The 17,501-nt window shown below is 45.3% G+C and overlaps 1 protein-coding gene across 1 annotated transcript; it reads right to left on the bottom strand.

Moving 5' to 3' along the window:
- Window positions 1-987: 987 nt before the first annotated feature.
- On the bottom strand, window positions 988-2,280 carry LOC120930768 (olfactory receptor 1444-like). Its single transcript, XM_040341940.1, has one exon. The coding sequence runs from the start codon at window positions 1,921-1,923 to the stop codon at window positions 988-990; it is 936 nt and encodes a 311-aa protein (XP_040197874.1). The 5' UTR covers window positions 1,924-2,280.
- Window positions 2,281-17,501: the final 15,221 nt, after the last annotated feature.

The raw sequence follows: 17,501 nt of genomic DNA, 5'->3' as shown, positions 1-17,501 counted from the left end.
TAAGCTGTGGTGATGTCTGTTTACTTGGGGATATACAGGAAATAGAATGATGGGTAAGATGCATTATATCATTACACAAAATTTTATTAGCACAGGAGATATGCTGTGCGCTCTGCGTACAGCCTTATCTCCATGACAGATGGGGCTCAGTTAAGTATTGGGGGGATGAGGGGAGGTTTTTTATCTTAATGCATAGAATGCATTCAAATAAAAAAAAATCTGCCTTTACAACCACTTTACATTTACATTATGTAGAAAAGAGTGAATTGGCTGATACAGGAGAGGAATTTACGGATTGCATAGATATAGTTAAAATTTCCCTCTTCCAAATTTTAACTTAACAAAAAAAAAAGAGAAAAATAGCAATAGTATACTCAATCCCTCTTTGCAGCTTGTAATTGCCACTGAAATGTTAAAGGGTCACTAAAGGCAAAACATTTTTTTTTTAAATAACAAACATGTTATACTTACCTCCACTGTGCAGCTCATTTTGCACAGAGTGTCCCCGAATCCGGTCTTCTGGGGTCCCTCGGCGGCTGTCTCGCCTCCTCCTCGCAAAAGCTTTCTACCTTCATGCGAGCTCGCATGGTGGAAAGCTTTTGCGAGCGCACTCCCATGATACAGCGGCGGGCATAGCCGTCGACTGTATCACTCACCCCCACCCCCCGGCGCGCCTCGTCATCCGCTGTGATTGACAGCAGCACCAGCCAATGGCTGCGCTGCTATCAATCTGCCCAGCCTAGCCAATCAATGGCCAGGCTGGGAACCGAAGAAGATCACATGGACGTGCCCGGGACTTTCGAAGGGTCAGGTAAGTAAAACGGGGGCTCGGGGGGGGGGGGGCTTTACCGTCGGATGTTTTTTCACCTTAATGCATAGGATGCATTAAGGTGAAAAAACATTTACCTTTACAACCCCTTTAAAATGTTAAATATGAAAAAAAAAAATGAATAATATACTTAAAGTTTATCTAAAATGTATTTTATTTTATGTTTTACTTTTTCGCTTGCATGCTTGCACGATGGCCTTTTTCACCTCTTGGTTCCTCAAGCTGTAAATAAGAGGGTTCAACATTGGGGTCATTACAGAATAAAAGACAGAGGCCACTTTGTCTTTTTTGTCCAAGGCACTGGAAGGGGAACGCAAATAAGTAATAAAAACTGAAACAAATAAGACGCCGGTGCACATGAGATGAGAAGAGCAGGTGCTGAAAGCTTTCTGTTGTCCTTCAGAAGATTTTATACGTAGTATGGTGGTAAAGATAAAAACATAAGAGACCAGGATTGTTGACAGTGAAAAAAAACAAAAACAACCAACAGAGAGAATAGCTAACATGTTGCAAAGAAGTGTTTTGGAACAAGACAATCGGAGTATGGGCGTGACGTCACAGTAGAAATGTTCTATAAGATTTGAGCCACAGAACCGTAGACTGAACATGCAGCTGGTGTGCACAACTGACTGAGAGAAGCCCAGTAAGAATGAAAGACTGGCAAGAGACAAACATTTGCCTTTGGTCATGATGGAAACATAGTGAAGAGGGTGGCAGATAGCAGTGTAGCGGTCATAAGACATACTGGAGAGTAGGAAAACCTCAGTTCCTGCTAGGCCAGCAAAAAAGAAAAATTGGACGGCACAACCATTAAACGATATGGTCTTCCTGAGGGTTGGAAGGTCAGACAACATTTTAGGAGTGACAGATGTAGAGTAGAAGAGGTCAACTGCTGAGAGACAACTCAAGAAGTAATACATTGGAGTGTGGAGGTTGGAGGCAACAAGGACAAGAATAATAATGCCAATGTTTCCGATTATGGTCACGAGGTACACCAGTAAGAAAAAAGCAAAGAGAAACGGGATGAGTTTATCATTATCGGTCAGTCCAGAAAATACAAACACGGTCACCTGTGTGTTGTTTTCCATGGCCATTGAGCTCTTCCTTTAGAGATAAAAAATTAACTTAAATATTGGATAATATGAATATGTTTTTTTTTTCCAGGAAACCTATACCAAGAGAAATACGTAGGCTGTCATAGCTAATCTCATTAGAATATCGAAGAATAATCATCGGGCTGACTCTAGCTTCATTACCTTCTCAGTCAGTAGAATGAAGTAAACATCTATGGTCAGTATACTTGTTCCACGTCATTGGATGTATTGAAGATGTATTGAAGACATTGGATCCTCATGATAACCAGGGAACTGTCATTTTAAGGAGAACAATGATATCCACCTTGTTTCTTTTTGTAAGGGGTTTCTTTCTGTATATTTCCGCCAGTGCAGCTTTGTTTCTTGAGAAGAGAAAGAGAGAGAATGGGGTGTGGAGTGATTTTAGCACAGTTTTGATTTCACTGTGTAACATTCTTGGCATATTTATAAAGCAGCGATTGGGACATTCACCAAACATTCTCTTCCTGGTGTATTTGTTTTAAATGCTATTGCTTGATTCCCATGCAGTGACTGTTGGTAAATGACCAATTGTATGCTTTATAAATTTGCACCTTAATTTCGCTTATTGCTTAGAAAAAAATGTTTTGGACTTTTCTTTTTAAGGTAGAAGGTGTAATTATGGGTAGTTTTTTTTATTTAATTTCATGTTCTTTGTATTTACCGTATATATTGGCGTATAACGCACACTTTTTTCCACTTAAAATCAGGGAATAAATTGTCTGAGCGCCGCCGCCGACATATACCGAGCGCAGTACACTCGGCTACACTCGGCTAAGCTCGACCACGCTCGGCTCCGCTCGCGGTCATGCCCTGTCCCGCCTCCTAGCCTTTATGAGAGAGGAGCCGAGCGTGGCCGAGCCTAGCCGAGTGTACTGCGCTCTGTATATGTCGGCGGCGGCGCTCAGAGACAGCGCAGGAGAAGAGGGGAGCAGCGCGGGAGAAGAGGGGAGGACACCACCAAGGCCGCAGATGGACGCCGGACCAGACAAGGCCGCTGATGGACGCCGGGCAAGACACAGACGAGGGGCATTCAAACTGTAAGTATTTCTTTTTTTCCCCTTAAAATTCCCTTCTAGGTTTGGGGTGCGTGCCTTTACGCCGGTGTACGCTTTACCCCAATAAATATGGTATGTTCTGTCACTTAGAGAGGACCTTTAGCCTACCCCCCCCTATTTTATTTTTCTCTGCCCCTGCTTACTTCCTGTTGTTCTAAGCAGAGTTTAGATACTTACCCAGCCTCCGGATCCAGGGTTGTCCTGCTGACATTCTTCTGTCAGCAGACACCATTGGTTTCAGAGATTTCTGGAGCATAGAGAGGTGGGCAAGGCAAATCTCATCCTGAATATTCATTGTGCTGCAGCCAATCCCTGGTGAAGTTTGTCCAGGCATATAAATAGTCTGAGATTTAGAGGGGTTCCTTCTTCTCTTTGTTGTAGGGAATCGACCCATCTGGGTAGGGGATGGCTACCCTCACCTGCAACAGCCATCCTGGGTCCAACAGCTATTCACCAAGGTCCTGGGGGCCTATCTCTTGAGATCCCTTCTGGAGCGAATCAAGGGTTTCCTCATCTGGGGACCTGGTCCGGAAAGCACACTGAAGGGTGTCTGGTGGATACTGGTAGGTGATCCAAAGTCATTATGAGTTCTGACCTAAGCCCAGGGTTTTTAGTGACTGTGTGCTGTATTCCCCTGGGTGAATGAGAATACAGAACCTTGGCCTTGGCTGTATTTGAGCCTGCATACAGACTATTCACAAAGACATGGCAAGATGAAATTTCCTAACACAAGCAAATAGAAAAATTGGAGTATCCCCCATACCACCCCTTCTCCATCTCAAATTCTTCAAAAATAAAAATCCAAAATATACCAAGCGTAGACTGACTATTGATCTGGAATGAGTTAAATGTTGCTTTGTGCTTGGCTGCCTGGCTTCCTCTTGACTGCTTTGAGAAAAAAAACTGCTAATCTACAGCGGCATCTACAGTCATATATACAGTATGACCCAAGATCACCAGCAAGCCGTCTGTAAAAGAAAAACGTTTTTATTAGTCTCTTCAAAACAAGCAAACACAAATGGATTTCATCAGAAAAAGTAAAGCAAACAATTTACACTCCTGGTCAGGGGGGGCCCGTTTATTAAGAGCACATGGGTGCCGCCCCACTATCCATGTGCCCGGACCCCACGTGGGATGGCCATGAATAAGCACTGAGACAGTGTGAAACGCGTAGGTTATTCTTTTCCCATTTTTTGCTGCATTATGTGGTGCATTTTCTATTGATTTTACAAATAAAGACAACTCAAGAGTTTTTTTGGAGTGCGGTTGTCCATCCTTTTGAAGTTTCTATCATTTGCCTAGTGCATTGCCGGTACCCTCGGTTTCCTGAGAGGTTCTTGATTGCTTAGAAGACCCACCTGAAGCGGTGACTCCCTTTCCCTGTGGTATGCCAAAGGCTCTAATAGGCTTCAAAAAAGGGTGGGCTCATGTCGCAGAGCACTGTGAACCGAGCCCACCCAGTTGTGTGACAATACTTTATGAAAATTCGCTATTTTCACACTGATTCTCTTCCCAGTCAACCAGAAAGCGGGTCTGTTAAGCGTTTCCCAAATGGCCGAAAAGAAGAAGCATTCTGATTGGCGGAAGGGAGGAGGGAGGAGGAGGGAGGAGACGGAAGCCATCGTAATGCCCACGGAGGAGAGAAGGGGAAGCCACCCATGATGCCCACCACCTGTCGTCCGGGTTAAGCGCTGCACACCATAGATGACTGACTGACCAGATGGGGGGGGGTGTGGGTGCACTCTTTTCTGCTTCCCCCAAAAAATTACCACCAGCCGCCACTGCTCCTGGTATAAGGAAAGCCATACAACATGGCTCACTGGGGAATGGAGTTCATACTTGTTTTGGGGGTACAAGACAAGTTGTAGGAGTTCAGTAAACCAGAATCTCAGTTCTCTAGAGAGTCCACCCTTTTTCACAGTTGTGAACCACTTCACACCACCTTAGCGATCTCTGCTTCCTTCCTGCTGCTTTTCAAGACTCCCATGCATGTGGCTTAGCATCATTCAGGACCAGAGTTCCCTTAATCAGGGTTTGGAGATTCTTCCCTCCACAAACTTTTCGAACATCTGAAATTCTGAAAAGTAAGCCGTTTCCCATTTTTGCATTAGGGAGGTATGCTGAGGTGCCATTTAAAAGTATTATTTATAAGACTGAATTACATACAGTATTTACATAGTTACGTCATTGGTAAGGTTGAATAAAGACACCAGTCCATGCATGTCAACATGTGTAGGTGTGTGTGTGTGTATGAGTGTGTATGTACTGTGATTTAAATATAAGCCTCTTAGTGTAAATAATAGAAAAAGAGTAGTAGTACCATCATCCCGAGAATCAATTTGAAATAGAGTAAGGACTAAGGGGACCCCAAAAGCCCAAAAGACCAAAAAGGGGAAGTAAGGGCAGATTGACTATATTGGTACTAAATAAAGAGAAAGTAGAAAGAGAAGGTAGTAATGATAAAAGGTATATATCAGTTTTATTTAGCATGGTATCAAAAAACAAAGGACATACAAAACCATGAAATACATAAAAAAACAATGTACAGCGATGGACATATTGCACGACCAACCGTACAGGTCACTGAGATGGAATAAACCCTGAGCACAGGGTGGCGGTGAGAAGAGGGGGGTCATACAATGTAGGATCTCAACTAGTTTCGCAACAGGGTTGCTTCGTCAGGAGAATTCTATACAAAGAACAACCACTCGCTAAGGAGCCAGCAGCCAACCGCGGAGGATACTCTCCCGCGGCGACCTGGGGGGGGGGGGGCAACTGCAGAGGTGGAGCTGTTTTGACTGTGTATTAAAATATTAAGATAAGGGGGCCCTAGGACCCAGGTGAAACGCGAACGGCAGATAATAATCAGAAGCTGCACAATACAATTGTGTATTTAAAGGTTCAGATGTGCCATCGGCAAGGAATTCACGTGTAGGTATACAGCTTTTGTCTGGTGAAACAAAGGCATTTCCTAGGCCATGTGTATGTACTGTATTTACTGTATGACTCCATTTAACACTTCCCTGTATGTTGCATACCCTAAAGCCTCGTACACACGACTGGTTTTCCCAGCAGGAAAACTGCCAGGAGAGCATTTGGCCCTGTGTATGCTCCCTAGCAGTTTTCCCATCAGGAAAACAGCCGGGAATCCCGACTGGAAAATAGAGAACCTGCTCACTATTTTCCCATCGGGATTCCCGGCAGAGTGTTTCCTGCTGAGAAAACCGGTCGTCTGTATGCTTACCTGCAGGGTAGAGGAACCATGCATGCTCGATAACATTTTGACGCATGCGCGGTAGCATACATTAGTCTGGGGTGTAGCAAGATAGCGGTGACGGAATCGAATGTGACGAGACACTGGCTCGTCGAAGTCGATGACGTCACTGCGTTCTTGCCATTCAAAAGAATGGCGGGTTTTTGTGTGGTCGTGTGTATACACGGCTTTTCAGGGAATGCCTGCCAGGAATCCCGTCGAGAAAACCAAAGTTTTTTCCTGACGGTGTTGCCAGTCATGTGTACAGGGCTTTAGATGTTCATATAAGTGTTTTTTTAAATTATCAACACTTCCTGCTGACACCACCAATTGTGGAAGGGAGTTTCACACCCATATCACTCCAACAGTAAGGAACCCCCTGCGTAATTTAAGGTCAAACCGCTTCTCGTCCAACTTCTTAAGTGATCTGAGATGGAATATTTTTTTTTCCCTATGCTAGAATCGCCATTTAAATGTACACTATGGGCCTTAATCCTCAAAAGAGATACTCCGGCGTAAGCCGTCGTATCTCTGGTTCTAACTTTGGAACTGATCCTCAGAAGCAGTTTTCCAAAGTTAGGTAGAAGATCCGACATCTGTAAGGGACTTACACTGCCGGATCTTAGGATGCAGTACCGCATCCGCCACTGGGGGCATTTCGAGTCGAAATGCCGCTTCTGGTATTTATATAGGCATCACCGTCCCATCATGCTCCGGCGGGTACCTACCGGAGCATGATGGGACGGTGATGCCTATATAAATGGGATGCAAGGGGCATACACACGGTTCCAATATCCGATGAAAAAATTCCGTCTGACTTTTTCCGTCAGAAATTCCGACCGTGTGTACGCGGCATAAGACTGGGATGCCATTAACCACTTAAGCCCCGGACCAATATGCAGCCTAAAGACCCAAGGTGTTTTTACAGTTCGGGACTGCGTCGCTTTAACAGACAATTGCGCGGTCGTGCGACGTGGCTCCCAAACAAAATTGGCGTCCTTTTTTCCCCACAAATAGAGCTTTCTTTTGGTGGTATTTGATCACATCTGCGGTTTTTAGTTTTTGCGCTATAAACAAAAATAGAGCGACAATTTTGAAAAAAAAGCAATATTTTTTACTTTTTGCTGTAATAAATATCCCCCAAAAACATATATAAAAACATTTTTTTTCCTCAGTTTAGGCCGATACGTATTCTTCTACCTATTTTTAGTAAAAAAAATCGCAATAAGCGTTTATCGATTGGTTTGCGCAAAATTTATAGTGTTTACAAAATAGGGGATAGTTTTATTGCATTTTTATTTATTTTATTTTTTTTACTACTAATGGCGGCGATCAGCAATTTTTTTCGTGACTGCGACATTATGGCGGACACTTCGGACAATTTTGACACATTTTTGGGACCATTGTCATTTTCACAGCAAAAAATGCATTTAAATTGCATTCTTTATTGTGAAAATGACAGTTGCAGTTTGGGAGTTAACCACAGGTGGCGCTGTAGGAGTTAGGGTGCACCTAGTATGTGTTTACAACTGTTTGGGGGTGTGGCTGTAGGAATGACGTCATCGATCGTGTCTTCCCTATAAAGGGAATGACGCGATCGATGCGCCGCCATAGTGAAGGACGGGGAAGCCGTGTTTACACACGGCTCTCCTCGTTCTTCAGCTCCGGGGAGCGATCGCGATGGAGCGGCTATAAACAAATAGCCGCGCCGTGGTCCCGGATCGCTCCCCGAGCGGACCCGAACTCCGCATGTAGCGGGGGGGGTCCCGATCGGACCCCCCACCCGATAATAGGCGAGGACGTACGTGTACGCCCATGTGCCTGTACGTGCCATATTGTGGACGTATATGTACATGCGGGGGTCGGGAAGTGGTTAAAGTTAATGTTCAGTGTATATTGCAACCATATCGCCTCTTAAGCATCTTCTCCAGGGAGAATAAGTTTAACGATTGTCGTTCCTCACAACTCTGGTCCTCCAGCCCGCTCATTTGCTTTGTTGACCTTCTCTGGACTCTCTCCAGTTCCAGGACATCTTTCCAGAGGACTGGTGACCAGAACTGGATGGCGTACAAAGAAAAATTACAAATCTCTGTTCGGAATTGTAAGGCCCGGTACACACGAGCAAACATGTACGATGAAACCGGTCCGTACAGAAGTCCGCGCGTAAACAATACGCGGGGCGTGTCCGCGTCGTCGCCGCGGCGATGACGCAGAGACGTGGGCGGGCCTGCCATTTAAAGGCTTCCACGCATGCGTCGAAGTCATTCGACGCATGCGAGGGACGGCGGGCGCCTGGACATGTACGGTAGGTCTGTACTGACGACCGTACATGTCCGAGTGGGCAGGATTCCAGCGGACGGTTTTAAAACATGTCCAGGAATATTTGTCTGCTGGGAAAAGGCCCGGCAGGCAAATGTTTGCTGGAATTCGGCCCGCTCGCGCCTACACACGACCGAACATGTATGCTGAAACTGGCCCGCGGACCAGTTTCAGCATACATGTTTGGTCGTGTGTACGGGGCCTAACTGTATTAGTGCTATATTTAAAGTTGCATTCGGGAAGAACATTTTAAAAAAAATAAAAATTACTAAATAATAATAAAAAAAAATACAAATCTCTATATTTGATACTAAAAAGCACAATCTTGCAAAAATGGTGCCATATAAAAAAAAAATGCGTTAAGGCAAATTCCTCAGATATAACAAAAAATGTGCTCAGTAAAAATACACTGCACTTTGCCTTTAATAAAAAAAAAAAAAATCTGGTGCATCGTGATGGAAATTGTCTTAATTTTGTTTAACCACTTCAATACCCCGCCATAGTAATATGACGTCCACAGATGGGATCTACCACCCTGGGTGGACGTCATATGACGGCCTGGGCTTTGTGGGGGGATATCTGAATGATGCCTGCAGCTAGAGGCATCATTCAGATATCCTTCTCTTCTGCCGGCGATTCTGCGCACGGTAAGAACAATCATAGCGGCAGTTCAGGCGCATGATCGTTCTTATAGGCGGCGGGAGGGGACATTCCCCCCTCCCGCCGCCTTCCCTGGGCTCTCCCGTGTCATTGGCGGAAGGGGGGAAAGAATCGTCCGGCGCCGGTGTCTTGTCACATGACGAGCATATAGATGTCTGGTGACCAGATGGTCACCAGTTATCTCTATGACCGTCAGAGGCCGGGCGCGATGTGATGACGTCACGCCCGGGTTCCCAGAAGTAAACAAAGCCGCGATTGCGGCTAGTAAACATGAGATTGGTGAATTTTTTTTCCCAATCTCATGCTTTCTATCCTGGAGGAGAGATGAGTGGTCTTATTGACCCCGCATCTCTCCATGAAGAGGACCTGTCACAATAGATTCCTATTACAAGGGATGTTTACATTCCTTGTGATGGGCAAAAAATTATAAAAAAAAAATGTTAAAAAAAGTGTAAAAATAAAAAGAAATTAAGTAAAATAAAAAAATAAATAAGAAAAAGAAAATTTAAACGCCCCTGTCCCCGGTAGCTTGCGCCCAGAAGCGACCGCACACGTAAGTCCCACCCACATTAGTAAATGCCGTTCAAACCACATATGTGAGGTATCCCTGCGTGCGTTTGAGCCAGAATTTGTGAATTTATGAATTCTAGTGCTAGACCTCCTCTGTAACTCTAAACTTGTAACCTGTAAACATTTTCAAAGCGTTGCCTATGGAGATTTTTAAGTACCGAAGTTTGGCGCCATTACATGAGTGTGCGCAATTTTAAAGCATGACATGTTAGGTATCTATTTACTCAGCGTAACATCATCTTTCATATTTAAAAAAAAATAATTGGGCTAACTTTACTGTTTTGTTATTTTTTAGTTCATGAAACCATTTTTTTCCAAAAAAAAAGGCGTTTGAAAAATGATTGCGCAAATACTGTGCAAGATAAAACTTTGCAATGACCGCCATTTTATTCCCTAGGGTGTCTGATAAAAAAAACATATATAATGTTTGGGGGTTCTGAGTAATTTTCTAGCAAAAGAATGATGATTTGTACATGTAGGAGAGAGGTGCCAGAATAGGCCCCCCGGTATGGAGGTGGTAAAAAAGTCCTGCATTGAAGTGTTTCAAAACTGAGCAATAAATAGACTTTGGCTTCCATTTGATATGTAATTTTCTCACCTCTCCTGAATTCACACCTGTCTGATATGAGGGCTTCTATATGGGAATCTGAAATCCTTTTTATAATATATTGCTTTATCTTGGGAGCAATTCCCATCCATCCCAGAGCAGATCATTAATTATTTGCAACAAGAAAACAACAAACAAGTCTGTTACTAATTGGTTTCTTGAGGAATAATTGAATGGGCCATTAAGGAATACATCCTTCATTTTGTGTTTAAGTATGAAATTATCATTAAAGTGTACTTTCAGGATTTGCTAAAAGTAGCTAACATGGATTTGCCAGAGGTTTTTTCGATATATATGAATTAGTATGCATTTTTGACCCTATTGTCATTGGCCCAGATTCAGGTACGACTTGCGCGGGAGCAAGTGTGATTTGCGCCGCGCAAGTACGGATTTGCTCCCAGGCAAATTTGCGGGTGACCCAGAAAGCAAGCTAAGCCTGAAATGTGCCATTTTTGCACGGAGGCAGTTTCTCTGCCCCGGCGCAATTAAGGGGCAATTTTGCTCAGGGAGCAACTTGCGCTCTCATGGTTTTCCCTCAGCAAATATGCAAATTAGGAACTGCCACTGATTCATAAACTTGCGCGTGTGAGGAGCATTTTGCTCCCAAAGCGCGCAAGCTGTTTGGCCGTGGCAAGTTTGCACTTTATAAAAGCAGGGGCAAGTTAGCAACAGATGGCCACAGGTCAGCTGGAGAGCAACTACAGCACTCCTCCCCGTGTGTAGGGACTACAAAAAAAAAAAAAAAACTTTGAGCATAAACTAAATATAGAAAAGCTCATAATCTGAGCAAAAAAAAAATATCCCCCCCAAAAAAAAAAATATAAGCATAATCAAAATAAATAGAAAAAGCTCATTATATGAGCAGCAATAGGTAAAAAAATACAAAAAATAAAAGGAAAATATATATATATTTTTTGGACATCCTTGTGCCAAGGGTGCCCCGGCTCTGGCTCCTCAGTCTGCGTGGTTGAGCATGGGCTGAGGATGGAGCCTGTGGTGGGGATGGAGCCTGTGGTGGGGATGGAGCATGGGGTGGGGATGGAGGGGGGGAGGAGCATCAACCCCTACTTCCTCACTCCTGGCAGGTGGTGCCTGCATGCCCTCCATGGCGTTGGCCAGGCGGGTGAGCACGCTGTTGGTTTGGGCCAACATCCGCAGCTGCCGGGTGGTATTGGTCCTCTGCTGCCGCCGGGTTAATCTCCCCTCCTCCCGCACAGCAACAGTGTTGGCCTCCACCGCACCTGCCAACCTGCTCACCTCCGCTGTTAGCAAAGCGATGGTGCCCTGCTGCTCGACCATGCAGGTGACCATGGCTCCACAGTTGGCACTGACTTCCTCCAAGCTCTCAGTATCTCGTATCCCCCGGTCAGCATGCAGGGTGAGGGCCTGCTGCAGAGAGGAGGAGGAGGATGCCAGGCTGTCCGCCACCCGCCTCAAATCTCCCACCATGTCCCCTATATGGCGGTTATGCCGGGCCTGCTCCTCCTGCAGACCTTCACGGAGGCTGGAGGGTACACCCCCCGGTTTTACATAGAGCCTTCCTTGGAGGAGAGGCTGGGGCATGAACTGAGGGAGAAGCAGGGGAGGGGGCCACACTGGAGGGGGGTGACGTTATGGTCGGGGGGGGGTGGTGGGGAGGTCAGGGATGGTGGGATCCTCCTGGAGGTACACAGATTCATCCAGGTTGAGGATAATGGACTCCTCCACCACTTCCTCCCCCCTAGATGGACTATGGGCGATATCCTCCTCCACCAACATGCCCAGGATCTGCAGAGGGCCTGACTGCACCCCATGATGTTCTGGGGATCGCGTGGGTCGCCCTACAGCCAACGATGGCCCAGCCTCATCATCAACATCTGTGGATGACACAAAAAAAATATGTTGCTGGAGCAACACACTTATCACATGTTTCCTTCTACCCCCTCCCATGATACACAGCAGATATGAGAAATAAAAACTTTTTACATCTTCCCTTCTACCCCCTCATATGTTCCCTTCTACCCTCTCCCATGATACACAGCAGATATGAGAAATAAAAACTTTTTACATCTTCCCTTCTACCCCCTCATATGTTCCCTTCTACCCCCTCCCATGATACACAGCAAATATGAGAAAAAAAACTTACCAGTCCCCAAGTCCCCAACAGTGGAGTCATAGCCTGGGACTCCCTCCACCTGCTCCAGCGCTAAACTCTGTGCGATAACCTCCTCCTCTGGATTTAATCGTAAAGAGCAGGCTGGTCCTCCTCCCGTGCCCCTGCTATGCTTTCTGATTAGGACAATTTTGTCCCTGACTCAACGACGCATGTCAGTAAAAAAATTTTGTATGTCCTCCCAGGACCTCTTCTCAATGCCCAGGGCATTTATGTCCAATGTAATAGCCTCATATATTGCCCTCCTTTGGGCTACAGTGGTATTCTTCCGCTCTGAACCAAAAAGAACGGCAGTATGGCGCGTCAGTGCCGCAAGCAGTATATCCATCTCAGCGGAGACAAAATTTGCTTTTCTTTTTTTTTTCTTATCAGGAGGTGCCATCTCAGAAAAAAGGGCAAAATTACCTTGCTCAGGGGGGGGTGGAACAAGCAGGATGTAATTTTGCACAGGACCTGCGCAGGTCTGCCCCTATTTATTTGCTCAGTGCAAGCAGCTGGGCAGAATTTGCCCTGAAAATAGGCGCAAACCACTGCTGAGTGGAAAAAAAGATCATTTGCATAGGGCACACCCACTTTCACTTGCGCTGCCTTAGGCCCTGATTTTTGCCTTACAAAGGAGCAAGTTAGCAGACAAAAGGAATCCTGAATCAGGTGGCAATCTTTCCAATTTGCCCCAGCGCAGAGCAAATCAGCTGCTCTTCACATGTGCAACTAATGGGCAAATCTACCTGAATCTGGGCCAGTGTGTAGATATATTGGGCTGGATTCAGAAAGATCAGCGGATCTTTCTGCTGGTGTAACGCCGCCGTAACTTTGGGCGCAAGTTCCGTATGCAGAAAGAACTTGCGCCCTTAGTTACGGCTGCGTAACGTATGTGTGGCGGCTTAAGCCCGCCTAATTCAAATGGGGATGTTGAGGGCGTGTTTTATTTAAATTTCACTTGACCCCGCGTATTTTACGTTTTTTTTGTGAACGGCGCATGCGTCGTTCGTGAAAAAATCCCAGTGCGCATGCTCGAAATTCCGCCGCAAAACGCCATTGCTTTCAACGTGAACGTAAATTACGTCCAGCCCTATTCGCGAACGACTTACGCAAACAACGTAAAATTTTCAAAACTCGACGCGGGAACGACGGCCATACTTAACATAGGATACGCGTCATATAGCAGGGGTAACTATACGCCGAAAAAAGCCTAACGTAAACAACGTAAAAAAATGCGCCGGCCGGACGTACGTTTCTAAATCGGCGTAACTACCTAATTTGCATATTCCTCGCGGAAATATACGGAAGTGCCACCTAGCGGCCAGTGTAAATATGCAGCCTAAGATACGACGGTGTAAGACACTTACACCAGTCGGATCTTTGGGAAATCTATGCGTAACTGATTCTCTGAATCAGGCGCATAGATACGACGGCCCGCACTCAGAGATCCGACGGCGTATCAGGAGATACGCCTTCGTATCTCCTATCTGAATCCGGGCCATTATTTTTTTATATTAGGTCTGGATTTTTTCAATATATCTCACCTCTGTAACTCCATGATATCATGGATATTTTATTCATTGAAAAAATATTTTCTGATTTTTTGTACCTTTATGTTTTTTTTTTATTCCACAATATTTTATTAGTAGAAAAAAGAGTGTGGGTTTACAACATTGTTGAACAGAGTTGGTAAAGCATATTGATAGTTACTAGGGTTGTCCAGATACCGATATTAGTATCGGTATCGGGACCGATACCGAGCATTTGCGCGAGTACTTGTACTCGCGTGAATGCTCCTGATGCCTTAACCGATACCTGGTTGGTGGGCAGAGTCTGTGGATGGAGAGGGCGGGAGGAGCCTGTATACGGAGAGGGCAGGTGGAGCCTGTGGATGGAGAGGGTGAAGCCTGTGGACAGAGGGGGCGGACAGAGCCTGTGGACGTAGAGGGCGGGCAGAGCCTGTGGAAGGAGAGGGCAGGCAGAGCTTGTGGACGGAGAGGGCGGGTGGAGAGCGAGACATGCAGTGGAACTTGGTAAGCTGGCAGGGGTGTAGGGCGCAGCCTCATCAGGATCGGTGACCGGTGCTGTCACATTCGGTCGCCGTCAGCGGCTGAACATGCCTATGCCAGCAGCAGACATCTTGTTACACCCAGCCCATATAGTTCGGGCTGGATGTAACAAGAGTGCAGGGTGTACCAAAATGGGCATTGCAGCATAGTTTTTTTTAAATTAATATTTTCCTTGTGCCCAGAAGTGCCACCTATCAGTTCAATCAGTGCCATCTATCAGTGCCCACAAGTGCCATCTATCAGTGCCCACAAGTGCCACCTATCAGTGCCAGCCACCTGTCAGTGCCACCTATAAGTGCGCATCAGCTCCAGCCACCAGTCAGTGCCCATAAGTGCCGCCTATCACTGGGAAAGACCAGGCTTTCCCAGTGACATACGAGGGTGCGTCAGAGGGGGCGGGGTCACGTGACGGGTGGCCGCTTCCCCTATATAAGAAATGTCAAAGCTCCAGCGCGTCATTCCGCTGGGCTGTGTCCAGCGGAGAGAGAGGAGCTCGCCTGCTGCGCTCTGGACTGATGGATCTTCTCATCGATGGACCGGACCGCTGATCACCCGTCGCTGGAGAGATCATCCGTCGCTGGATAGAAGACAACGTTGGAGCAGGGAGCCGCATCAAGAGTGGATTACCACCGCTGGAGTTTTTTATTTATTAATAAAGGAATTTTTTCTACGGTGTCTGTGTGTTTTCTTTTAACTATTTACACTTCCTTCGTGAAATGGTAGAGGTACAGTATACCCCATTACCAATTCACATAGGGGGGGCCAGGATCTGGGGGTCCCCTTTGTTAAAGGGGTCTTCCAGATTCTGATAAGCCCCCCGCCCGCAGACCCCCACAACCACCGGGCAAGGGTTGTGGGGATGAGGCCCTTGTCCCCATCAACATGGGGACATCCTCCCCATGTTGAGGGCATGTGGCCTGGTGCGGTTCAGGAGAGGGGGGGGGCCGCACTCTGTCCCCCCCTCTTTTCTGCGGCCGGCCAGGTTAACGTGCTCGGATAAGGGTCTGGTGTGGATTTTTGGGGGAACTCCACGCCATTTTTTTTTAAATTTGGGGTGGAGTTCCCCTTAAAATCCACACCAGACCTGAAGGGTCTGGTATGGATATTTGGGGGGAACCCCACGTCATTTTTTTTTAAATAGACGGCGGGGTTCCCCTTAATATCCATATCAGACCTGAAGGGCCTGTTAATGGAATTTGGGGGGACCCCCACGCTTTATTTTTTATGAATGAATCATCTCTGAATTGCCAGAGCCGACAATTCATTAGAGCCGCAAAGCCGGTTTTAAATGATTTTTTTTCTTTCAGAAATTACACTTTGTGCAGGGACAGTTCTATGTACGGGTCACATGCTGACTTTACACCCCCCCCCCAGGTACGAAATTTAAAGTAATATTACACTTTTATTGTTTCACTTTTAGCATTATTAAATTCACTGCTCCTGAAAAAACGGCCATTTTTAAACTTTTTTTTTTGCATTGATACATGTTTCCTGGGACAGGACCCAGGTCCCCAAACACTTTTTAGGACAATAACTTGCATATTAGCCTTTAAAATTAACACTTTAGATTTCTCCCATAGACTTTAACAGGGTGTTCCGTGGCTTTTCGAATTTGCCGCGAACACCCCTAATTGTTCGTTGTTCGCTGAACAGGCAATGTTCGAGTCGAACATGAGTTCGACTCGAACTCGAAGCTCATCCCTAGTGAAGATGTAAACCAAAAGAGAGGAAGAAGAGAAAGCGGGTAAAAGAGGGGGGGGGGGTGGAGAATGGGGAGGCATGATGGGTGAAGAAAGTTGTTAGGGGGGTGCACTTCTCAGTCTCCACCAACAGGAATTTATGAAATACATTCAGAACAGCCAAGTCCAAAAGTTTTAGGCATGTACTTAGATATCTCGAGAGTGGTCCTCCTCTTTCTTCCCCTGTTTAGGAGAGGGAGGACCTACGTCACGTATTTAACTAAAAGTATCAGGTGGATTTATGGAGAAGGTCATTATGGGTCTAAAGTATCTTGGAGTGAAGGGTTAGATTGAGTTTGGTTCATCAGTAGCTTATATCTATCTGTGTGATGTTTCTATTCATTTATTTTTATATGCACATGTATATGTTTAGTTGATCTATGTACAGTATATAATTATGGATTGAAAGACCCTGAGATTGGTGCAGGCTTGTGACAAGAACAATTTATTTTTGGTTTAACCATGTTTAAATCTCATGTTCTTTGCACCTACATTCTCCCATGTGTTTTCAATATACAGTACTTTGGGAACCAGTCTTGACCATATACAAAGGTGATTTTTTCTTTCTAACAGCCTTGTGATTGGACGTTTATTCCCATATATATGGATGTTCTACCTGCTTCCTATTAGCTATAACTAAGCATCCATAGGTTGTGTGAAACGCATTATCCATTTGGTTCCTGTATCTCTGATGTCCTATAACTGCATGGATCATATTGGATTTCAATAAAGGCCATCCAGATTCTTTCTTCTGAATTTGATGTTACGTGCAAAGCCAGCACCTGTGCTTGTCACCTGGGATGGTGTAACTATGGGATAACTGCTTGGAGCAGTGTTCATTAGACATGTGCGATTCGGTTCGTAACAAATGTATTTTCGTACAAATTTGTTAGTATTCGTACATTCGGATCAATTCGAGCATCCAAGTAGCTGAAAGAACCAAAATACGAAAATTATTAAATTACGAATAAACAAAATAACCAACATGTGAAAATACGAACGTACGAATGGACAAACTTACGAAAATACGAAACACCGAAAGAGTAAAAGAACGAAAATGACATCTATAAAGAAATTATTTGCATTCCGTATTTTCAATCCTTTGTCTGTTCGTAATTTAGTATGTTCGTATTTCATTCGTGTGTTCGTAA

Source organism: Rana temporaria, chromosome 3 (genome assembly GCF_905171775.1).
Source record: "Rana temporaria chromosome 3, aRanTem1.1, whole genome shotgun sequence".
In the NCBI taxonomy this organism is placed as follows: Eukaryota; Metazoa; Chordata; class Amphibia; order Anura; family Ranidae; genus Rana; species Rana temporaria.
Note: the sequence above shows the minus strand (reverse complement) of the source record. Positions and strands in the feature narration are given on the sequence as shown.

Excerpts from the sequence above, each read along its gene's own strand:
- LOC120930768 (XM_040341940.1), bottom strand. The coding sequence starts at position 1,923 with ATGGCCATGGAAAACAACACACAGGTGACCGTGTTTGTATTTTCTGGA.